The 25,510-nt window shown below is 39.4% G+C and overlaps 2 protein-coding genes and 1 long non-coding RNA gene across 8 annotated transcripts in view; 1 reads left to right on the top strand and 2 right to left on the bottom strand.

Moving 5' to 3' along the window:
* The window catches only part of CATSPER3 (cation channel sperm associated 3), a 36,780-nt gene extending 18,911 nt beyond the window's left edge, over nt 1-17,869 (bottom strand). For 2 of the 4 annotated variants that reach the window (XM_025924906.2, XM_086703698.1), the window contains exons 1-2: nt 12,162-13,825; nt 9,990-10,143 (exon numbers count right to left, since the gene is read on the bottom strand). In XM_025924906.2, coding sequence (XP_025780691.1) covers nt 9,990-10,143; nt 12,162-12,283 — 276 coding nt within the window. In that variant the 5' untranslated portion in view covers nt 12,284-13,825. Of the gene's footprint in view, nt 1-9,989; nt 10,144-12,161; nt 13,826-16,957; nt 17,053-17,756 lie in introns of those variants that run through there. The other 2 variants (XM_086703706.1, XM_086703710.1) reach the window with 2 other exon arrangements.
* On the top strand, nt 12,430-14,286 carry LOC147584463 (uncharacterized). The gene is made up of 2 exons (XR_015250096.1): nt 12,430-12,560; nt 13,760-14,286. It is a non-coding gene; the product is annotated as an uncharacterized LOC147584463 (long non-coding RNA).
* Nucleotides 15,302-25,510, bottom strand: part of PCBD2 (pterin-4 alpha-carbinolamine dehydratase 2) — a 56,622-nt gene continuing 46,413 nt past the window's right edge. The window contains exons 3-5 of one of the 3 annotated variants that reach the window (XM_025924601.2): nt 19,361-19,456; nt 17,757-17,899; nt 15,302-17,052 (exon numbers count right to left, since the gene is read on the bottom strand). In XM_025924601.2, the coding sequence (XP_025780386.1) occupies nt 17,804-17,899; nt 19,361-19,456 (192 nt within the window). In that variant the 3' untranslated portion in view covers nt 15,302-17,052; nt 17,757-17,803. Of the gene's footprint in view, nt 17,053-17,650; nt 17,900-19,360; nt 19,457-25,510 lie in introns of those variants that run through there. The other 2 variants (XM_025924602.2, XM_086703736.1) reach the window with 2 other exon arrangements.

Genomic DNA, 25,510 nt, shown 5'->3' on the forward strand with positions numbered 1-25,510 from the left:
CATTCATAAGGAATATTTGTCTGTAGTCCTCTTTTCTTGTGATACTCTGGTATCAAGGTAATCCTGGCCTGATGTAATGAATTCAAAAGTGTTCCATCCTCTTCTAATTTTTGGAAGAGTTTGAGAAGGATTGGTGTTCATTTCCCCTTATTTTTATTTATTTATTTTGAGAGAGAGAGAGAGAGAGAGAGAGAGCAGGAGAGGGGCAGTGGAAGAGAGAATCCCAAGCAGCCTCCCTAACATGGGCCTCAATCCCATGATTCTGAGATCATGACCCAAGCCAAAATCAAGAGTTGGACACTCAATCGACTGAGCCACCTAGATGCCCCCATTCTTCTTTAAATGCAGCAGAAAATTAACTAGTGAAGTCATCTGGCCCTGGGCACTTCTTTGTTGGGAGATTTTGATTAGTGATTCAACCTCTTTATATATAAAACTAAAAAAATAGTTTCCTATTTCTTTTGAGTTTTGTCGGATGTTTCTAGGAATTTGTTAGTTTCATCTAGGTTGTCTAATTTGTTGGTGTACAATTGTTTTTAGTATTCTCCTATAACCCTTTTTATCTCTATGAGGTCAGTAGTAATGTCCCAACTTTCATTTCTATTATTAGTAATTAGAGTCTTATTTTCCTTAGTCAATCTAGCTAAAGTCAACAATTTTGTCGATCTTTTCAAAAAATGAAATTTTGGTTTTGTTGATTTTCTTTATTCTCGATTTTATCTCGTTCTAATCTTTTTAATTTCCTTCCTTCTGCTACCTTTAAGTTTGGTTTGCTCTTTTTCTAGTTCCTTAACGTCTAAAGCTAGATTATTAATACAAGATCTTTTTTCTTTCCTAATGCAGGCATCTACAGGAATGTATTTCCCTCTGAGCACGGCTTTTGCTGCATCCTGTAAGTTTTATCATGCTTTTTAAAATTGAAGTATAATTGACATACAATATTAGTTCCAGGTGTACAACAGTGATTTGACATGTATATACATTGTGAAATGCTCACCATGGTAAGTGTAGTTACTATATGTCACCACACAAAGTTATTACAATATTATTGATTATATTTCTTATGTGTTATGTTGTGTGTTCATTTTCATTCACCTTAAAGTACTTTCTAATCTCCCTTGTGATTTCTTCTTTGACCTACTGGTCATTTAAGAGTGTTCCATATGTTTGAATTTTTTCCAGTTTTCTTGCTGTTATTGATTTCCAGTTTCATTGCATTGTTGTCAGAAAAGATAATTTGTACAATTACAGTATTGTTAAATTTATTGCAGCTTGTTTTGTGGTCTAACATATGGTCTATCCTGGAGAATGCTCTGTATGCAGTTAAGCAAAATTATTGTATTTTCTTGATGAATTGACCCTTTTGTCAAATTTGTTGTTTCTTGTAACAGTTTTGCCTTAATGTCTATTTTATCTGATATCAGTACAGCCAACTCAGATCTCTTTTCATTTATACCTGCATGGATTATCTTTCTTCATTCTTCTACTTTCAACTTATTTGGGTTGTCTTTTTTTTTTTTTTTTAACATTTATTTTTCAGAGAGATAAAGCATGAGCAGGGGAGGGGGCAGAGAGAGAGAGGGAGACACAGAATCTGAAGCAGGCTCCAGGCTCTGAGCTGTCAGCACAGAGTCCAATGTGGGGCTCAACCTCATGAGCCACAAGAAGGCAGGTGCTTAACCAACTGAGCCACTCAGATGCCCCTACTTTCAACCTATTTGTATCTTTGAATCTCAAGTTAATCTTTTGGAGATAGCATATATTTGGATTTCAAAAACCCATTCTGTCCTAATTGGAAAGCTCAACTCCTCTGCATTTAAAGTAATTACTAACAAAGAAGAAATACCTCGGCCATTCTATTTGTTTTCTATATGTCATTTTGTTCCTTAATTCCTCCAGTACTGCTTTCTTTTGTGCTTGATTTTTTTTTATAGTGTACCATTTTGATTCCTCTTATTTCTTCTTGTGTATATTTATTAAGTTATTTTCTGGTGGTCACTCTCATGATTAAATTAAGCTCTTAAACTTGTAACAATCTATTTTTAGTTAATACAACCTTAGCTTCAATAGTACATAACAATTCTGTTTCCTTACAGCCCCATCCCTCCATGTTTTTGTTGTCACAAGATACATTTTTAATTTTTTTAAATGTTTATTATTTTTGAGAGAGAGAGAAAGAGTGTGAGTGGGGGAGGAGCAGAGAGGGAGGGAGGGAGACACCGAATATGAAGCAGGCTCCAGGCTCTGGCTGTCATCACAGAACCCGATGCAGGGCTCGAACTCACGAGCCATGAGATCATGACCATGAGCTGAAGTTGGATGCTTAAATGACTGAGCCACCCAGGCACCCCACAAAATACATTTTTATACATTGTGCACCCATTAACTATAACTGTTTTATGCATTTGTATTTCAAACCATACACCCACACACATACATATATTTAGTTACAAGCCAAAAATACAATAATATTGGCCTTTATATTTACCTATGTAGTTACTTCTATCAGTGGATTCAAGTTACTGTCTAGTTTCATTTCCACCTAAAGAACTATCTTTAGCACTTCTTTTTTAATACCTTTTTTTAAATGTTTATTTTTGAGAGAAAGAGTGTGAGTGGGAGAGGGGCAGAGGGGACAGAAGATCTGAAGCAGGCTCTGCACTGACAACAGTGAGCCCAATGTAGGGCTCAAACTCATGAACCATGAGATCATGACCCTAGCTGAAATCACATGCTCAACTGACTCAGTCACCCAGGCACCCCAGGGCGAACTTTAGCATTTCTTGTAGAAGAAATTCCACAAGCTTTTGTGTATCTAGAAATGTCTTAATTTCTCCTTCATTTTTTGAAAGACAGGTTTGCTGCATATTGAATTCTGGGTCAACAGTATTTTTCTCTCAGTACTTTAAATCTGTCTTGGCACTTCCTTCTGTCCTCCACAGTTTCTGGGGAGAAATCGGGTGCTAATATTATTGAGAATTCCTTGTATGTGAAAAGTTGCTTCTCTCTTGGTGCTTTCAAGATTCTTTTTGTGCTTGGCTTTTCAGACTCAATTAATTATGTGTCTCAGTGTGGAACTCTTTGTGTTTGTCCTTGGAGTTTATAGATTCTTGGATGTATATATCCTTTATCAAATGTGGGAAGTTTTTAGCTATTATTTTTTCAAATATTCTCTTTCTCTTTCTTCTTCTGGAACTCTTAATTTATGTATGTTGATATGTTTGTGTCCCACAGGTCTATTAGACTCTGTTCATTTATCTTCATTCTTTATTCTTTCTGCTCCTCAGACTAAGTTAAATAGATTTGTCTTCAAATTCAGTGCTTTTTCTTCTGCCTGTTCAAATCTGCTCTGGCACTCTCCAGTGAATTTTTCAATTAATGTACTTTTCAACTCCAGAATTTGTTTGGTTCCTTCTTATAATTTCTATCTCTTTATTAATATTCTCTCTTTCTTGAAACATTGTTCCCCTGGTTACATTTAGCTCTTTTCCCATGGTTTCTTTTGGCTCCCTGGGCATATTTTACACAGTGAACTTATTAAACTTTTTGTCTAGTAATTCCAGTGTCTGTGCTTTCTCAGGGACAGTTTCTATTCATTTCTCCTGTGTAAAAGTCATACCTGCTTAACATGGATGCAACTGGAGGGTATTATACCAAGTGAAGTAAATCAGTCAGAAAAAATATCATATGTTTTCACTCATATGTGGAATTTGAGAAACTTAACAGAAGACCATAGGGGAAGGGAAAGAAAAATAAGTTACAGACAGGGAGGCAAACCATGAGACACTCTTAAATACAGAAAACAAACTGAGGGTTGATGGGGGTGGGGGTGGGGGCAGGGAAAATGGGTGATGGGCACTGAGGAGGGCACTTGTTGGGATGAGCACTAGATGTTGTATATAAATGATGAATCACAGGAATCTACTCCCAAAGCCAAGACTACAATGTATATACTGTATGTTAATTAACTCGACAATAAATTATTCAAAAATAAGTAAATAAATAAAGCCATACCTGCTTGTTTATTGGCATGCTTAATTTTTTTTGAAACTAGACTTTTAAAAATTTTTTTTAATGTTTATTCATTTTTTGAGAGGGAGAGAGAGAGGCAGAGCATGAGAGGGGGAGGGGCAGCGAGAGAGGGAGACACAGAATCTGAAGCAGGCTCCAGACTCCCAGCTGTCAGCACAGAGTCCCACGTGGGGCTCATACTCACGAACCAAGAGATTATGACCTGGCCAAAGTTGGACGCTTAACCAAGTGAGCCACTCGCCCCTGAAACTGTACATTTTAAATATTACAGTGTAGTAGCTCTAAAAATCAGATTCTTCCCTCTCCTCGGAATTTGTTACTTTCTGTGGATAGCAGTCATTTGTTTAGTGGCCTTTCTAAAAAGTTTTTGTAAAACTGTATTCTCTGTGGGGTGCCTGGCTGGCTCAATTGATAGGGCATGCAACTCTTGATCTCAGGGTTGTGTGTTCAAGCCCCATGTTGGGTGAAGAGATTACTTAAAAATAAAATCTTAAAAAAACACTGTATTCTTTGTCACATGTAGGTCTTTGAAGTCTCTTCCTTTAGCTAGTGTTTAAAGAGATATTTTCTTAAATGCCTCAAACAGAAGAAATAGAGTAAGGAAAAGAGAAAAAGAGAAGGAAAGGAAAGGAAAGAAAAAAGAAAAGAAGAGGAAGGAGGGAAGGGGGAGGGAAGGAAGAAAGAGAAAGGCAGAGAGAGAAGGAAAGAGAGAGAGAAAGAGAGAGAGAGGAAGGAAAGAAGGAAGAAAGGAAGGAACGAGGTGACTGGTGGTTCAGTCAGTTAAGTGTCCAACTTTAGCTCAGGTCATCATCCCATGGTTCGTGGGTTTGAGACCCATGTTGGGCTCTGTGCTGACAGCTTGGAGCCTGGAGCCTGCTTCAGATTCTGTGTCTCCCTCGCTCTCTCCTCCTCCCCCTTTCATATTCATTTGTTCTCTCTCTCTCCCTCTCTCTCTCTCTCAAAAATAAACATTAAATTTGTTTTAAAAAGGAAGGAAGGAAAGAGAGAGAGAGGGAGGGAGAAAAGAAAGAAAGAGAGGAAAGGAAGGAAAGAGAAGAAAGAAAAGAGAGGGGGGAGGGAAAAGAAAAAGAAACTCTCCTAGTCTTTGTAGACTAACTTTGTGTTGGAAGACCCCATCAATGCTTAGCCAAGCCATTTTTCAACTCTACCTTAGCCTTCATTTCCTACTTGTGCTGATCATAGAGATCAGCCAGAGGTGAAAGCTTGGGATCTTCTCAAGTCTTTTCTAAGTATGTGTCCTGCCCTGGGCATTTTATGGCTCTCTAAACCCTTCCATATACACAGGAACTTGTCAATGCCTTCATTTTCCAAAGTCTCTCTTTTCCTGGATTTCACCATGTCCTTTGTTTACATCACCGCAATCCTGATTTTCATAGTAATCACTTTCTTCATTTCTCTATAGATAGGAACCCATGTATACATCCCTGGAACTAATTCTTCAAGTTTAATTGTAATTTTTTTTTTAATTTGATAGGTCTTTTAAGTCTTCCATTCCTTTTTCTCTTTCCTTACACTTTATTTGTTGATGAACCCAGGCAGTCTGACTGGTAGAATTTGCCAGTCTGGATTTTGCTGACTGCACACTCATGGTGTAGCTCAGCATTCTCCTCTGTCCTCTATTTCCCGGAAACAGGCAGCTGGATCCAAAGGCTAGATCAGATTCAGGTTTCATCTCTTTGGCAAGATTGTATGTTCTGTTCTTTCACAGCAGGCATATAATGTCTGGCTGTCTCTCCTTTTATGACGGTAGCAGCCACTGATGCTCATGGCCTAGATCCATTACTTCACTGGGGGATGAAAATAGCGATATCCTAATTCTATCATTTCTTTTTTCATATATTAACTGGGATACTTCTTTTTTATTGTAAACATTTTTTATTTTAATATTTTAATGTTTATTTATTTTTGAGAGAGAGAGAGAGACAAAACACAAGCAGGGGAGGGGCAAAGAGAGAGGGAGACACAAAATCCGAAGCAGGCTCCAGGCTCTGAGCTGTCAGCACAGAGCCTGATGTGGGGCTCAAACCCACGAACATGAGATCACAACCTGAGCTGAAGTCGGACGCTTAACCGACTGAGCCACCCAGGTGCCCCTGGGATTTTTCTGTAAAGAGAGTTTCCCCTTACTATGTAATATTATTCAGTAGTATGATTTATATAAGGTTAGTAATGTATGATTCTTTCTCTTAATTTAACAGTTTTTGAGATAAAGGATTAGTTCCTTATTACCCTCCAAAGTGACATTAGTGTTTTGGTATCATTGCAAACTTATAGATTGATGAGTTTCAATCCATTTTAATTATTATCCTTATTGAAGCTCAAAGTGTCCCATCTTTGTCCAGTAGGAGCCTCTTCTTCAAGTTGTTTCATGAGTCCTTTTGACATGACCCCAGTAATCTTTGATAGCTTCCTTGCTATGTGCATGAGAAGATACTCCTGACCCAACTATTTCTTGCCCTAGACCTGCAGTCAATCATTTCTCTAAGAATCTCTAATCTGTCTGTTTTGCTTGTTTGTTTGTTTTAGTAAGAAATGGTCTTTCAAAATCAAATTGTGGGCAGTAAGGATGCATAACAGTTTAGCGGTCAATGTTCTAGATCTATCATGAGTAAGGACGAAATACATTAGTAATTTATACTGATGTTTCAAATTTAAATGTGAAACTACATGGTTTTTACTTAGTTTCATCTATATGTTTCTCCTTTCTTCCATGATTATTACTGGTTCTCAAGAACACAAAGGAGGGGCGCCTGGATGGCTCAGTCAGTTAAGCGTCTGACTTGGGCTCACATCATGATCTCATGGTTCGTGAGTTTGAGCCCTGTTTCAGGTTCTCTGCTGTCAGCACAGAACCTGCTTCAGATCCTCTGTCTGTCTATCTGTCTGTCTGTCTGTCTCTCTCTCTCTGCCCCACCCCCACTCATGCTTTCTCTCAAAAAAAAAACATTAAAAAAAAAAAAGACACAGAGGACAACACAACTAAACTGTCCAATAATTACCCATCTGCTTTATCCTGTATTACACACACAACAGTCTCAAAATGACACGACTACTAGTATCTCCACTAAGCTGACTTTTAACAATGGTTTTAAATTTTTTTGCATTAACTCTCCCCAGTCCCCCCATTTAGTCATAGTGTATCTTCCCTGCCAGAGGACAGATTCATTATATGCTGGAATCTCTCGTTAACCCACAATTATGGTTATTTCTACAAACAATTATGTTTAATGCTCATCCGCATCCTAATGTTGATGCATCTCTAGTCATTCTGGTTGGCTGAAACTTATTCTTCACCAGATTCCAAAGGAAGAGCTCAAGGGAACAGTATCATCCAAGTGTTTTAATGATCAGTGACAGTTTCTCCATGTGCATGATACTTGGAAGTCAGTTATACAGCATCTAGAATTCTTGGTTCACATTTTCTTCCCTCGAGTATCTTAAATATATTACTCCATTTCCTTTAGCAGAAAGAATTACCAGAAAAAAGTCTGTCAAACATTTTCTTTTCCTTATCCAATTGGGATGCTCACAATGTCCTCTACCTCTTTCCTTTAGAGTCCAATAATTTTACTAGAAAGTCCTGGGGTTTATTGTTCTCAATCCATATTCTCAAAGTGTGCTCTTTCAATATATAATTTTAATTATTTTATTTCAGGTAACTTTTCTTAATTACAGGTTTGTGTTTGGTCTGTCCCTTTGTTTTTGTTTCAAATTCAGGGACTCCTATTATATTTATGTTGGATCTTTTCTTCCCACATCTTCAGTATTCATCATTTTCTCTTGAATCCTTTTTATCTCTTCATTTCTTATAGATTTTTAAAAATCTCTTCCATTAATCTAATATTTCACTTAAGCTATTACCTATTGTGCCTAATTGCTCTTAGTTGCATCTTCAACTTTTTTTCCTTTGAAAGAGAGAAAACACACAAGCAAGCAAGAGAGCAGGGGAGGGAGGGAAAGAGAGGGAGGGAAAGAGGGAAAGAGAGAGAGAGAGAGAGAGAGAGAGAGAGAGAGAGAGAAGACAGAATCCCAAGCAGACTCCATGCTCAGTATGGAGCCCGATGCAGGGCTTGTCTTAAACCTGTGAGATCATGACCTGAGCCAAAATCAAGAGGCTGACGCTTGCATTTCATGGGTTCGAGCCCCGCATTGGGCTTTGTGCTGACAGCGCAGAGCCTGGAGCCTGCTTCAGATTCTGTGTCTCCCTCTCTCGCTGCCCCTCCCTGACTTGTGCTTCCTCTTTTTCTCTCAAGAATAAACATTAAAAAAAATATTAAAAAAAAAAAGTCTGACACTTAACCAACTGAGCCACCCAGGCACCCCACATCTTCATTTTTGAAATGACTTTTATATCTAATTCTTTTTTTAAATTTTTTTTTTAATGTTTACTTTTGAGAGACAGACAGACAGAGTGTGAACAGGGGAGGGGCAGAGAATCCGAAGCAGGCTCCAGGCTCTGAGCTTTCAGCACAGAGCCTGATGCAGGGCTAGAACCCACGAACCATGAGATCATATCTGAGCTGAAGTCGGACACTTAACTGACGGAGCCACCCAGATGCCCCTATTTCTAATTCTTTCCTGAGTTTTGTCACTTGGCCTCTGTTCTTTCCTATCTCATATCATTTTCTTAAACATTTACCTAGTTTTGAAATAACATGCTACAGTTCTGTTTTGTGGACATGTCTTTGTGGTAGGCTTCCATTATCTACAGGGGTATTATTCTCCACTTTATTCTCTTTTTTCCTTTCATAATAATTCTCTGTGGGATTTTACCTCAATCTCTTTCTAGTATACTCTTTTATACTCTTTCCTGAACTTTTTTTTTTAATGTTTATTTTTGAGAGAGAGAGAGAGAGAGAAAGCACATGTGCGAGGCAGAGGAGGGGCAAAAAAAGGGAGACAGAGGATCTAAAGCAGATTCTGCACTGACAGCAGAGAGCCTGATGTGGGCCTCAAACCCACCAACCACAAGATCATGACCTGATCTGAAGTCAGATGTTTAACCAACTGAGCCAACCCAGCTGCCCCTTCCTGTACTTTTAGAAGGTGTGGTTCTAACTACATGTAGCTCCCTCTTTTGTGCTGTGTTTCAAGGTGGGGTAGCTTCAGGTCATGATCTCACAATTGCATGGGTTCAAGCCCCACATTGGACTCTGTGCTGACAGTGCACAGCCTGCTTGGGATTCTCCATTTCCCTCTCTCTCTGCTCCTCCCCCACTCACACTTTTTCTTAAAATAAATAAAAAATAAACTTAAAAAAAATTTTTAAAGATGTGGCCTCATTTAAGATTTCTTTGTTCTGTTTCCCTCCTCCAACTTTATCTGGACCTTTTCCTCCTTCATCTCTGGGCCCCTACCCTGCTCAATTTTTATTCCACTCCCAATATTTCTCCTAGGTGGGCAGGGGGTGGGAGAGTGCCGGCCCTTAAGGGAGCCCTGGATGGTCAGTCTTCAAAGTTTACAATATCCAGACTGTTCTAGGCACTCTGGAAACTATCAAGAACTTCTTGCACTAAGCCAGTACTGGAATGAGCAACGCCCTTCCCACCATCAAGGGCTATTCTCACATCAGCCCATCATACCTCTCAGCGGATATTTATTGAATGCCCTCTGCTTTGTCTCCTTCAGAGGCTAACACTGTGCAGTTATGGCTCTTAGTAAAGATATCTTTTTAACTAGTTTGGGTTTCAATGCTTCCCATCGGTTTTTAGCTCTGCTCTCAAATTGCTCTGCTTTCAAGAGGAAACTCAGGGAGATTAAAAAACACTGTCACCACTGCTACTGTTGCCACCTTCTTCCCCGATTTTACCGTAGATTTTTAAAGCCCTTAGAATTTTTCTATGGAAAATTTTCTTGAACAAAATGCCTTAAACATAACATTTTCAAAAATAAAACAGATGAAACAGAAGAAAATGGATCCATTTTTGTCTGCTTACCTCACAAAGTGTGAATAAGTTGTATCTTGTATTATAATCAGTCCACAAGACCACAAAAAAGGCATTCACGGAGACGATACTAATCATAATTATCTTAAAGAGATGACTCATTATGACTCTCTTCACAAATTCCTGACATTGAGCATCTTTCCTTCTGTCAAAAAGTTGAAGCAAAGGTACGATTATCTTACAACAGAACTAGATCCCAAACATTACACATTTTTGTAGGGATGAGGGTCTGCTCTATCCTCTCTGTGAATGTAAATTTAAATATACTGGGGCACCTGGGTGGCTCAGTCAGTTAAGCGTCCGACTTCAGCTCAGGTCATGATCTCATGGTTTGTGAGTTTGAGCCCCATGTCGGGCTCTGTGCTGACAGCTCAGAACCTGGAGCCTGCTTCAGATTCTGTGTCTCCCTCTCTCTCTGCCTCTCCCCTACTTGTGCGCTCTCTCTCTCAAAAATAAATAAAATGTAAAAAAAATATATTTTTTTAATGTAAATACACTTTCACATTGCAACACAACGTGAGACTCCTGGCTGGCTCAGTTGGAAGAGCATTGACTCTTGATCAGGGTCATGAGTTCGAGCCCCATGTTGGGTGTCAAGATTACTTAGATAAATATTATTTAAAAATTGCAACACAACACTAACTGAATAACCACTGAAATATGTATAATGATCCCTAAATTGTTCTGTCCCCACTCAGTTATTTAGTACCTTCACTTTAGACCTCGGTGGGGGGGGGGGGGGGGGGAGGGGGGAGTTACCACTACTTCTCAAGCAAAACAAAGCATCATCTTCATTTACTCATTCAACAAATTCTTATCGAATGAGTACTACATGCCAGGCAATATAGCAGACACTGTGCATATAAGGTGAGCAAACCTCAATCCTCTCAGTCTAGTAGGAAAAACTGGTAATCCAATAATCACCCAGACAAGTACTCACAAATTAATGATAAAAAAAAAAAAACAAAAACTGGACACTCTAGGAAAAAACAGGCAAACACACAATCAATTTATGAAATAAATATAAATGGTAATGAACATTCAGTAGCATTACTAACCAAGGGAATGCAAATTAGGTGAAACCACCATTTTCGCTTATAAAGTTAGCAAAGACTTAAACGTAACAGCATTTAATGCTCACAATAGTGTAGTGTGATGAGGCATTCTCATAAAATGCCAGGAGGAATGTAAATTGACCAGCTCCTCTGAAAAGCCTTAGCACTGAGTGTATCCTCTGATATAAGGAACCTACCTACCCTAAGAGAATACAATCTGGAATGAGGTGACTATGGCCAAACACGTGCATCCCAGCATTATTTATAGTAGTGAGAACTTGAAAATAATTTAAAAAGTCTAGCAAAAAAGACTAGTTAAGTACACTATGGCATATCCATCTCATGGAATATTATATAGATACTAAAATATATCTGTGCATTTTTGATGATTTGAAAAAATGATGATCCACTGTATAGCAAAAGACAAAAACAAGATACACAACTCTGTATACTCAGAATTATCTCAAATGTACAAAAACAGGTAGAAAAAACTGAGTAGGAAACATGCCAAAATGTCACTAGTATCTGCCTATGGAAAGTGAGCTTACAGGTAATTCTTTTTCTTGGTTATTTATATTTATCTGTGCTTTGCAATTTTTCTCAAAGAGTATGTATCACTTTTTCCCATTATATGTATCAAATGAATACACTCTCGTAACAGTAAATAAATACAGAATATATATACTATTATAATCTATAAAAACAAGATGTATGATTTCACTGTCTGATGTGAGATCAGGTCTATTATCCCCCCAAAAAATCTTCAAATTTTCTAACACAGTAGCTAATAAAAGCAAAGTAAAAATGACAAAAAGGTAAAAAGTAAAAAAGGGCAACAGAGAGTCAAATTCAGTGTACGGGTCAAATAAGAGCACAACTGAATGTGGATTTAAATAGCCAATCATAATATTAAGGCCAAAGAAGCAAAGGGTTTGGCTAAGCCTCCACCAACCTTACCAGCCACAGAAGGCAGATTCTCAAGGGCATGCACCTTGTTTTGGGCAGCAGAGGAGCGTGTACGGGAAGAGGCTAAGAGAACATTGATACCCTGCCCCCAAGCTGCCATTTGCGCATTTCTTAACAAGCAAGAGAAATAAAGGATATTTACTGAAAGCTCCCGAATCTCGAATAGAATGGCTTTGAGGCATTATCCAACAGCGAGCTTGAAATGACTCTTGTGTCCTTCTGGTAATGAAACTGTTGAGGCATTTTCCCAAAAAAATTTTCCATTTTTATTCTTTGCTTTAATCATCCAACAGAAAATCTATGCTTAGAGATCTCCTTGGCATCTAGATCCCGAGAGGCCACAGAGCAGGGCCCACAAAAGGAACCCTTGCTTTATGAGGTCACTCTTGGGCATTCCAGTATAGTGGTAGTCTGCAGTTCCCTGGAGTAAAATCCTCCCCATCTGACCTATGCAGACAGCTTGTCTTCCCTGGGAGACTAAGCACCTCAGGTCAGCCAAAGGGTTATGAGTACACAGGAACTATAAAGCTCCAGGCTAAAGGTGAGAGACAGATGCTAGAGCTAAAGCAGACAAAAGCCCTTCCTTCTTCAGAAGTATCCCCATCGGATAGACAAAGTCCCTTAATGTGTTAGAAAGAGATAAGGGTCATATAAGAGGGAAAAACAAAGTTCTCTGAGTTCTAGAAGCCAATAGCATAACTCTAGGGCACAAGACTGGACTGGAGACACCAGGAATGACAGAAAAGATTTTGATGGGTTTGGGGCTAGAACACAAGAAAATGTAGAAACAGAGAAGGTTAGCCATGCCCAGCACTAGCTAATTGGGGGGATGTAATTGTGTGCATACGATCCTCCTAAACAGAGTTTAGGGGATAAGCCTGTGGGGTAGAGATACTTTATGTACATGAGCAATAGGGTTTTTGCTCGGTTCAATTCTTGGGATTAATATATTCACCATGCTTTCATACTCCTACCTAACCCCTTTGGTTTCCAAGGCAAATCTAGACAGAGTGATCTGAGGAGCCCTGTGCTGCACTAAATCCTTAGTGGCTAAATTGATCAAATTTGTGCACATGTAAGTTCTTGATCACTAAGAAAAGGAAGTAACTACCGCAATGCCTTTGTTGTCACAGGCATTCTAAAACAAGTGTATATGACTGTTCCTGTTAGGAAAATACTCTTAGAGGCAACCAATACACTGAACTGGGAAATAACATCTGATTTATTCAGTTTCTCCATTTAAAATCATCAACAGTGAAGCATGAAGAACCACTCTGATTAATGTCCCCAAGATTCATACTTCAGCTTCTTTCTCTACATTCTCTCCCTCAGGGATCAGCTCTTCCTATACCCCCTACGGCCTTCTTTGGTCATATGCCCCCTAAATTCTTCTGGGCTTGTGGCTGACATTCCCACAGTGGTCTCCTGGAGCAGCTGCTGGGAGACAGTCTGAAACAGTTCTCCACCTGAATCTGTTTCCACCTTCCCCCAATACATCAATGCGCCCACTCCCCCTGGGGCACACAGAAGGCCCTTTGCAGGTGTGTGCTGTATGAGTACACAGATGGATGGCATCAGGGATCCTCATGCTCACTCAAGTAGCTGAGCATGGTGCAAGTCCATACCCGGGAACCCCAAAGGTATACATACCTCCATGCCTTCCCTCTTTAAAAAGCACACTTTGGGGGAGAAATAGAGAGGAGATTAAGAATGTAAAGAAATCTTTCACAATGCTTGCAGGGGTGAAGAAAGTTGGCCAGCTGGAAGCAGCAGAGAAAAGTCCAGTTGTTCTTAGTATACCATATCAGCACAGCTAAGCCCATCTGAATGTGGTTTCTGAAGTCACTGATGAAGACATCTAGTCCGGGAATGGAACTCCAGCTGGTGAAGAGAATCAGAGGCGACAAGCTCATCCAAGGTCCACTGAAATCATCCATATTTTCTCATGGACAGGTGGACAGGACGGGAACCCTGGAACAAGAAGCCAAAGGGCCACCTCTTCTACCCTTTTGGAAGCAATCCACACTTGGCCCCACTTGGGGACACACAAGCTGAGCATGGCAGCTTGGGGACTCAAGTCTTCTGGCCAAGAGTCATTCCTTTAATCGTCCCAAGTAACTGGCACTGAAACAAAAAGTTCACATATTCTAGCCAAACCCTTTTACAGCCCTTGCTGTTTTGTAGGAAATTCACAAAACCGTAAGTTACAGAGTTCAACCAGCTTATTTTTGAACATTGGATGAGAAAGCAGATAGACTTGCCCCGTACCTCTATGAGTCCTGCAATCCTTCAACACTCTAATGGGAGTCAGGTTTGTGTCCAAATACAATATACCTGCTGCTGCTTTCTGTCTAGAGCAAAAACATGAAGAACCATGCTTATTCTGTTGAGCCAAAGATCTCCTAACTCCTACCAACACCAGAAAGTAACCATTATTTTCACGACTTTCATTAACTTCAGTTTATGAAAGGAACTGTCAAACATGCTGGCACCTGGTTTGTTATCTATGGAAGTCATACAAGGGGTCGTAGTTCATGTCTCTAACTCCTCTGGGCTCCAGAGATCACTTAGAAAGAAAATGGAGGGAAACCAAAGTTTACCATATCAGAGAAACCACTGCCATCACACAAAGGTTTGGAACAAAAGGGAATTTGGGGGCCTCCAACTCGGACAGTGTCTTTTTAGGCTGATAGGTCAGTTACTTGAAGAATGTCTGGAGATTCATTCTGTTGGAATTTACCACAATGAGTATTTCTACAGCCTTCTCATATGAGATCTCTAATTCTCTACAGTAAAGTTTGTGAGTTCCAGCAGACACAACAACCCTTAACAAGGACCTTATGTCAAACCCTCATGTAGCTGCTAATTAGTAGATGCATTCTCGGGTCTTCACCACTGCAATTACAAGCCATATCCTGCTCCCTCCACTGTGTTAATATGTGGTGTATGTTAACAGCCAACAAGTTGAGCCCCTCAGGCTTGCATTCAAAATAAGGGGGAAAGTTTCCATTCAGGGTACAGTGAAACAAGTTAAATGACACCAAAAGGAACAAATTCAGAAGGTGGGATCCTCTACAGGACACCTGACCCCACTTACACAATAAGTCAATGACATGGGGCAAACAGGGAAAGAAGGGGAGCTTGCTGGCTCTAGATTGAAAGAATAAAGAGAGCAGATGTGATGGGTGGACTCACACGGATCCTAATTAGAACAAAATTACTGTCCAGAGGCATTCCTGACCTTCCAGGAAATTTGATTTTGCCTGGGTACTGGGTGATATCAAGAAATTGTGGTTTATATTGTTCGGTATAATAGTAGCATTATGGTTTATACAAGAAAATGACCATATTTTCTAGAGATATTTATGAAGGATGTAAGGGTAAAATGACATGCTGAGACTAAGTTTCTAAGCATTTTTTCTTAATTTTTTTTAATGTTTATTTATTTTTGAGAGAGAGAGAGACAGAGCGTGAACAGAGAAAGGGCAGAGAGAGAGGAAGACAGAATCCGAAGCAGGCTCCAGGGTCCAAGCTGTCAGCACAGGGCCTGACGCGGGGCTCAAACTCATGAACCAAGAGATCATGACCTGAACTGAAGTCGGATGTTCAACTGACTGAGCCACCTAGGCATCCCTAGTTTTTAAGCTATTTTAAAGCTTTTTAGCAAAGAGGAGAGAAATGGAGAATTATATGAAGTAACTGATGTAAATTCTTGGTAATTGTTAAATCTGAGTACATAAGGGTTCAATGTACGATTCACTTTATTTTTAAATATGCTTAAATATTTTCATGTTTAAAAATTCATGTGAAAAAACTGAAGCACTGAGCTAAAAATCTTTGGTAATAAAATGTATAAAAGTTCCTCAATCTACAACATAGGAAAGACTTTACAAAAAACATAGCTTTAGGGCACCCTGCTGACTCAGTCGGTAGAGCACGTGACTCTTAATCTGAGGTTGTGAGTTTGAGCCCAATGTTGGGTGTAAAGATAACTTAAAAAATAAAATCTAAAAAACCCAACAGCTTTGCCTTTTCCTCTAAAAAAAATTCTAAGAAGCAGAATCTCTCAGCAGCCACAGAACCTGGGTGGCCCTTATCTCTCTTCCTTCCCCGCACACTCCATATCCACAGGGCGAACTGACAATACCTGTCTCACCCAGGCCAAGAGACCTAGCCAAAAACTGGCTTTCCAGAGCTCAGCCTCCTTGTCCTGTTCTCATGTGGTTTCTCTGACTGGGGCCAGGGTTGGGTGAGGAGGGGAAGGTTTGCTTATCATAGCATACTGATTTTTCTGGTCTTTGAAATGAGGTGGATTACAAAGATTATCACTGTTAAATCCTACTACCATAATGCTTCAAGGGATGAACACATGTTCCTTGGACAGATATATATATATATATTCAAATGACAAATATTTATAGGCATATATATAGATATATATGTTCTTTTTTATATATAAAAATTATATATAATATACAATTATATATTAAATTATATATGTATAATAAATTATATATATATGTATTATATATATATAATTTTTAAGCTTATTTATTTATTTTGGGGGGTGGGGAGAGAATCCCCAGTGCAGGGCTCAAACTCACAAACCGAGATCATGAGCTGAGCCAAAAACCAACAGTTGGATGATTAGGCACCCCTATATATAAATTATTTTAATCTACATTCTAATCTGATTAATAGGTACATTCCTGAGTTCCTTCACAGAACACTATTATTGCAATTTTTAAATAATAGATTACTTTATATTCCATTTTACTCCTGTCAGTAACACACAAAACAAATAGAGCTTATCATTAGATAAAAGCTCAGTAACTTCTAACTCAGTGGCTACAGACCCTCAGTTCAGGAGTCACAAATGGCAAATGATTTTTAAAAATGACCTTGGTTCCTCCTTCACTCAATAAGTCAAATAATGACCTGGCAAGTTGGTCACTGTGACAGTGAGTCCTTATACTGCCCCATGTTGCCAGAAGCCATGGATAAGACACTTGTCCTCTTCTTCAACTCCCTGTCTGAAAATGATAACACACAAGAAAGCTTACCCAATTTTCGTGACTTCTGTAACCTAATTAATTACATAGGTATAATAGCAGCTAAAATCCAAATCAACTTTGGCATCATAAGAATTATTGTATGCAGTTAAAACCCTTTACCTACAGGGTTCACTGTTTTTCTACCGTACAACTATCCTCCAACACAGTGCATTGGCAAAGTCACCATAATCACTTGGATTTCTGGGTTATAAAATGTGTGAATACCCCCCATCCCAATTTCTGGTCTTCAAGAATGCTATTTCTCCGGTGCCTGGGTGGCTCAGTAGGTTAAGCATCCCACTTCATGTCACGTCATGATGTCACAGTTCATGAGTTCTAGCCCCATATGGGGCTTTGCAGTGACAGCACGGAGCCTGGAGCCTGCTTCAAATTCCATGTCTCCCTCTCTCCCTCCCCCACTTGCTCATGCGTGCGCTCTCTCTCTCTCTTTCTCAAAAATAAAAACAAAACAAAACAGAGAAAGAATGCTATTTCTCTCTTTGACTATTATGAATATAATTACCTTGGTTGGTTTGCCTCATGTTTACAATTAGAAATAATGAAAAATACCTCAGGCTCAAGTTTAAATCATTTTGTAATTAAGCACTGATTGTACAAGACTGTGCAAAAGGTGAGCTTAAATTTACAACTTAATTTGTTCATGTAAACTGCCTTCAACATACATGACAACTAAGATGTGTACAGGGTTTGACATGCATTTTGGAAGAAATCACACAGAAGCAGCTGCTTTTTCAATAAACTTGGCCAGTTTCACATCTCTCTTGGTCAGTCCACCATAGTCATGCGAGGTTAGGGTTATCTGCACCTAAGAGACACAAAGGTAGTTTTTAAAACCTGTAGCTTGCAATTCATGGTACTCATCTTTGGTGGTTCAGAAATCAATCTATTATTCACATTCACATTTGAGAATTAGGGAGGTTAAATGATTTACAACATACTACATTACAAATCATCACAGCATTTCCAAAACCCAGTAAACTCCAGGGACAGAGTCTGCTTCAGGTTGGGCCCAGCAGCCGCCCAGGGATAAAAAGGTCCTCTCATATGAAGGGCAATTCAGCTGCCAGCATCTCAAATCTTGTCTCTCAAAAAAAAAAAAAAAAAAAAAAAAAGAGAGAGAGAGAGAGAGAGAGACTAAGGTTCCATTTTAACTCCCATTACTTTAATTACATGACTATTTTCAGGCCACTGAGAAAAACCAAGCTATCAAATGTAATATCTTAGCAACCACGTTCAGAAAAGCCCATTTCCAAATTAGGGAAGTGGGGTGGGGGTGGGGTAGAGGAACAGACTGTCACTTCTTGAAAAATAAATTAAAAAGCAAAAGCAAAATTATGGACAAAGAGAAGAAACTAGGAAAGAAAAGTTTATCGTGGTACCTGCATGTTCTGAATTATTCTAATAAATCCCAAGTACATCAGGAAATTTTCTCTTTTTTCAAAGAGGACTTTTTTTTTTTTAATTTTTTTTCCAACGTTTTTTAATTTATTTTTGGGACAGAGAAGAGAGAGACAGAGCATAAACGAGGGAGGGGCAGAGAGAGAGGGAGACACAGAATCGGAAACAGGCTCCAATCAGCCCAGAGCCTGACGCGGGGCTCGAACTCACGGACCGCGAGATCGTGACCTGGCTGAAGTCGGACGCCTAACCGACTGCGCCACCCAGGCGCCCCAAAGAGGACTTTTAAAGAGAAAACAGAACTGCATAGAAATCTAGATGGTAAGATATTCCAAATGTCATGGCCATAAAGACAAGGACATTTTTCGGGGGGTACCATGACTGTCCCTACTGTGCCCCCTAAAAAACTACATAAAATCTTTTTCACCTGCTCTTTGTCTTTAGAAAGCCAGTTCCCACTTAGAATACAGAATTTAATAAACAGTTATTATTTAAAGCACAGTTCTTGAGCATATTTATTTCAATAAGACAAACGAGGCCCTATCTTTCTTATTTGCTACCATTTCTTTCACAAATTTATCTGCCTGGCTGATTTTCAAGTGTAATCCAGAAGCCCAACTTGGCCTAGCTCACTCCTATTAGTTTCAATAGAAGACAAGCATGAAAATAGAGCTTTGTCATTGCTCTCTTGAGCAGATATGAAAATTTGTTACTAATTTGCAGTAATACACAGGGGTTCTCAGGAAAAGAATGAGAAAGAACACTTTCATAAAGCACAATGACACTTGGCTGCAGAGGATGACGAGGAAGAATGAAGTTTCCTGAACCCCATAGCTAAGGTGATCCCCAAATAAGGCAATTTAGTTACCTTGTTATACACATTGAACCATTCCGGGTGGTGATTCATCTTCTCGGCTTGCAGGGCAACTCGGGACATAAAGCCAAATGCCTGCATGAGATGGAACTGAAACTGATTAGTGGCACTGCCCTCTACCCTGGACCTGAGACAGAGAGAGACCAGAGCAATCCAGCCAGATGAAGACAAAGCTAGGATCCTTAGGGAAGCCTGGAGAAATCAAATATGAAAGGGGCTGCTTTCCAGAGAGCTGGGGAATGGTGTAGCAGGACCGTGAACTGCTGCTCAACAGTGAAAAACAATCAGGCTCAAATAAACAAACCAGGAAATTGGTCTCACCCAGTGACCTGTCTGGACTGTTTAATTGTCCTCAGGACAAGACCCTCCAAAATAGCACGGGAATAATTTCCCTTCAACCTAGTGCCCTGGATCTCACTACCTGGATCCCAATCTTATGGGTTACTTTTCCAGTATCACCACTCCTTTTGTTTGGTGACTGGGTTGCAAACTAAGGCATCAACCCCAAGACTATGGAAAAATAACTTCCAAGTGTGTCTTAAGCAAAAGCACTGGCAGAAATGAAAAAACTTCCCCATCCCATTTCCCAGAGAAGACAGGAAAGGATAAAAGACTGTTTTTTGACATCTACAGTGAAACAGGAAAGACTGTCTTGCCTGCTGTGGGTCTTCTCGCTGTTGCCCAGCACGGCCATGAGGAACAGAAAGCGGACCTCCTCGGGGCACAGGGAGGCAGATTTGGCCACAGGCCTAAGTGCAGACCTGCAGGACTCTGTCTTCATACCACAGGGAAAGTGCACACCTAATTGTGCTAAGTGGAAGGCAAACCTGTTCTGAGAGGATGATAAACTTTTTTCCTTTTGCTTGTTTTCCAATTTTTATGAAGACAATCGCTAACAATACGAGGGTCTGTCTCTCATGTGTCCAGAAAGCAGAAATACTCGGTAAGACTCTAAGGTAATGGCACATTAACTACAAATTTATAGAATTCATAGGGCAGTACCCATTGTAGCCACATAAACAAATATTCAATTTTATTACCCATATCCAGAAAATCCAATCTGATATTAGCTGAGCCATGTTTTTCAGATCACCCAACTGACAGAAGAGTGGATTTCCAAGTTAGTGATAAATACAGAAGATGCCATTTTTTTAAAATATGAAATTTATTGTCAAATTGGTTTCCATACAACACCCAGTGCTCATCCCAACAGGTGCCCTCCTCAGTTCCCATCACCCACCCTCCCTTCCTTCCCACCCCCCAATAACCCTCAGTTTGTTCTCAGTTTTTAAGAGTCTCTTATGTTTTGGCTCCCTCCCTCTCTAACCGTTTTTCTTTTTCCTTCTCCTCCCCCATGGTCTTCTGTTAAGTTTCTCAGGATCCACATAAGAGTGAAAACATATGGTATCTGTCTTTCTCTGTATGGCTTATTTCACTTAGCGTTAACACTCTCCTGTTCCATCCACGTTGCTACAAAAGGCCATATTTCATTCTTTCTCATTGCCACATAGTATTCCATTGTGTATATAAACCACAATTTCTTTATGCATTCATCAGTTGATGGACATTTAGGCTCTTTCCATAATTTGGCTACTGTTGAAAGTGCTGCTATCAACATTGGGGTACAAGTGCCCCTAGAAGATGCCATTTTTTAATCCATTCTGTGTCACTCATTATGATTCCTATCACAGAATGATTTTATTCAGGATAAATACTCCCATTTTGATATTAAAGGCCTGAAGGTTTTACCTGTCAGGAAAAGGAAGAACATTCAAGCAAAATCCACTTAACCATGTATGGAATTATTAGTGGAAAACAATATTCACTCCCCTACCTCTTCTCATTTCATAATCTGATTCTCTAGGTTATGTGAGGGGAAGAACAAGTCAAAAGTGAAAGTCTGTTTTACAGGGCACCTGCGTGGCTCAGTTGGTTAAGCACTGGACTCTTGATTTCGGCTCAGGTCACAATCTCATGTTCTATGAGATCGAGCCCCATGTCGGGCTCCGTGCTAACAGCACGGAGCCTGCTCTGGATTCTCTCCCTCCCTCTCTCTCCCTCTCTCTCTCTCTGCCCCTTCCCTGCTCACACTCTCTGTCAAAATAAATAAATAAACTGAAAAAAATCTTATTCAAATACAGAATTAACCTGCATTAAATGATGTATAATGAGAATTTTTAGTCTGTTTGCCTATAACGCTGTACTCTTGTTTAGCTTTAAAAGGCTTCCAAAGTTAAGCACTCCCCCTGAGAGATAGTAATACAGTCATTAAAGGCAGGGGATTTTGAACCAGAAAGTGCTGAATTTAAATTCCAACTCTACAACCTGTCACGTGAGCCTTGGTTCTCTGGTCAGTAAACTGGGGATCATAATAAAAAGCAGTATGTAGTCACCCTAATAAAAATGAGATGGGTGACATACAAGCACTTAGCACAGCTCCTGGCCCCAAGTAAGAGATCAGCAATGGCACACACTGCTACCATGCACTGCTCTGGCCAAAACTGCATATGATAAACCCTACAGAATGCAACGATAAGTGAGAATCATGGTCTTGTAAATCGAAGATTCCAGTTGGTGTCTCCCAGAAGAATGGCATTTTCCTTTTCCCACATGCCATAAATCCCAGACAAATAGAGAATATACTATGGAGTAATACCCTGATGCACAATGACTGAGGAAAACAGCTTAATGATAAGAAATTAGGTGGGCAAAGTCAGTTACCCAACCTCTTAAGCCCTGTGGCCACAATTTCTTTGAACTATGTTACCCTAAAGGTCCAAAGTGACCTTTAGCATCCCTTACTATTTCCAAAGAACCAAGTGGATCAAGGGGATGATTTGAACATAGTCAGAAGCGCTCCTCAAATTTTTAATTACCAGCATGCTCTCAGCATGGTAGCAAAATCTACCCTATAACAGATAGGACTTAAAGAGAATACTCATACCCTAAGAGGTGCACTGACCAAAGAAAAACCTACCATACCTACATACGGCGTAAAAGGGGTGGAAAATAAAGGGCACTTCCAAAGATCCTCCAAATCTGTGTATTCCTCTGCTTTACATATTTCAACTGTCACCTAATATTTGCATTTAATTAAATATCACAAAGCCCAATAAACCATTTACACAGGATCTACTACTAATTCTTCCCTAGGGAGAGAACGCTTGCTTCTGCTCTGGGAGCAAGGAGACAATTTCATAATCCTTCTTCCATATAACAGAACCAAATAATCCCCCAAATATTTTTAAATCCACAAATTAAAAACATGCATAACAATACTCATTCAAATTAAAGTAAAAAGGATTTCTGCAAGGAAGTGAAATGAGTGGAGAGGAAAAAAGCAAAACCTCAAAAGGGAATTCTGATTATCTGGCATTAATAAAGAAGGAACAGGAATAAACAGCAAAACTGGCAGATGGTGAAAAGCATCTGTCCCTTCTTTCTAAGATTTCTTTTTACAGCCCTAGCTATTTGTTACCAGAATGCCAGTTGGAACCTAAAAGCCTTGAGCTAGCTATAAGTACAGGCTTTCTAAAACCATTCCACCAAAGAAAACTGCCAGGAGCCCAAGGCAGAATAGACACCACTAGCAATCCAATGAGAAGCTTAGAGGATAGGTCTGAGAAGATGGACAAAATGAACTAGAAATTGATAAGAGTTTATAAGAATTAAAAATAAGTACGGAAGACAAAGTAGATCTAACATAAAGGTAACTTTTTTGAGTAAGACAACAACAAACACAGAAAGAAATTAGAGATATAACTCAAAAATTTTCCCAGAAATAAAAGATTTAAATCTATTGATTGTAAGAATTCAACCATTTCTACACATCCCAGTGAAGTTAGTGAATTTGAAGACTTAAAAAATCCTTTTGGCATCTAGTCAAAAGGATCAATTCATTTATACAAAGAAAAATAACCTGGCCAACTTCAAACTTCCACGTGCCAACATTTAACACAGAAATCAGAGGACCAATGCCTATAAAGACTTAAGGAAACCAAAGTGCAAAGAATTTTATACCCAACTAAACTGTTGTTCAAATGTAATGCATCCTCTTCATCCTTTCTATGGAAATTTTTATTAAAGGATGAAATATAAGTAACTACCGATGGATGGAAAAACGGTACCAAAGGTACAGACAGTAAGCAACAAACTGACTCAGCTCTAGGAATATATTTACAACAACTGTAGGGACTGTAGTCATGAAATGCAATGCAATGTTATTAACTATTAGAAGAGATGGAAGAAAAGGGGAAGAAATGGAAAAGGTAAATGAAAGTTTAAAAAGTCTGAAAGTTGAAAGATCCAAAGTAGATTTAAAGCACTCAACTAAAAATAAAATGAAACAAAACTGCATGGTGAAGGGAAAGTAGAAGAAAGTAGAAATTCAATTTTGATACTGCTCAGTGGGAATATCACTATCTAAAGAAATGCTATCTAAAGGGCTGCCTGGGTGACTCAATCAGCTGAGCGTCCAACTTTGGCTCAGGTCATGATCTCACAGTTCATGACTTTGAGCCCTGCATTGGGCTCCCTGCTGTCAGTGTGGAACCCAGTTCAGATCTTCTATCCCCCCTCTGCCCTTCTTCCACTGGTTCTTTCTCTCTCAAAATAAATAAACTTAAAAAATAAAATAATAAAATAAAATAAATGTAATCTAAAGAAATAGAGGATACAACGGGGAAAAACTGAGAGCTTTTTCCCTGAGATCAGGAACACGACAGGGATGCCCACTCTCACCGCTGTTGTTTAACATAGTGCTGGAAGTTCTAGCATCAGCAATCAGACAACAAAAGGAAATCAAAGGCATCCAAATTGGCAAAGATGAAGTCAAGCTTTCGCTCTTTGCAGATGACATGATATTATACATGGAAAATCCGACAGACTCCACCAAAAGTCTGCTAGAACTGATACATGAATTCAGCAAAGTTGCAGGATACAAAATCAATGTACAGAAATCAGTTGCATTCTTATACACTAACAATGAAGCAAGAGAAAGACAAATAAAGAAACTGATCCCATTCACAATTGCACCAAGAAGCATAAAATACCTAGGAATCAATCTAACCAAAGATGTAAAGGATCTGTATGCTGAAAACTATAGAAAGCTTATGAAGGTAATTGAAGAAGATTTAAAGAAATGGAAAGACATTCCCTGCTCATGGATTGGAAGAATAAATATTGTCAAAATGTCAATACTACCCAAAGCTATCTACACATTCAATGCAATCCCAATCAAAATTGCACCAGCATTCTTCTCGAAACTAGAACAAGCAATCTTAAAATTCATATGGAACCACAAAAGGCCCCGAATAGCCAAAGTAATTTTGAAGAAGAAGACCAAAGCGGGAGGCATCACAATCCCAGACTTTAGCCTCTACTACAAAGCTGTCATCATCAAGACAGCATGGTATTGGCACAAAAACAGACACATAGACCAATGGAATAGAATAGAAACCCCAGAACTAGACCCACAAACGTATGGCCAACTCATCTTTGACAAAGCAGGAAAGAACATCCAATGGAAAAAAGACAGTCTCTTTAACAAATGGTGCTGGGAGAACCGGACAGCAACATGCAGAAGGTTGAAACTAGACCACTTTCTCACACCATTCACAAAAATAAACTCAAAATGGATCAAGGACCTGAATGTGAGACAGGAAACCATCAAAACCTTAGAGGAGAAAGCAGGAAAAGACCTCTCTGACCTCAGCCGTAGCAATCTCTTACTCGACACATCCCCAAAGGCAAGGGAATTAAAAGCAAAAGTGAATTACTGGGACCTTATGAAGATAAAAAGCTTCTGCACAGCAAAGGAAACAACCAACAAAACTAAAAGGCAACCAACGGAATGGGAAAAGATATTTGCAAATGACATATCGGACAAAGGGCTAGTATCCAAAATCTATAAAGAGCTCACCAAACTCCACACCCGAAAAGCAAATAACCCAGTGAAGAAATGGGCAGAAAACATGAATAGACACTTCTCTAAAGAAGACATCCAGATGGCCAACAGGCACATGAAAAGATGTTCAGCGTCGCTCCTTATCAGGGAAATACAAATCAAAACCACACTCAGGTATCACCTCACGCCAGTCAGAGTGGCCAAAATGAACAAATCAGGAGACTATAGATGCTGGAGAG

The sequence above is a fragment of the Puma concolor genome, chromosome A1, assembly GCF_028749965.1.
Source record: "Puma concolor isolate L17-30 chromosome A1, mPumCon1.1.hap2, whole genome shotgun sequence".
Classification (NCBI taxonomy): domain Eukaryota; kingdom Metazoa; phylum Chordata; class Mammalia; order Carnivora; family Felidae; genus Puma; species Puma concolor.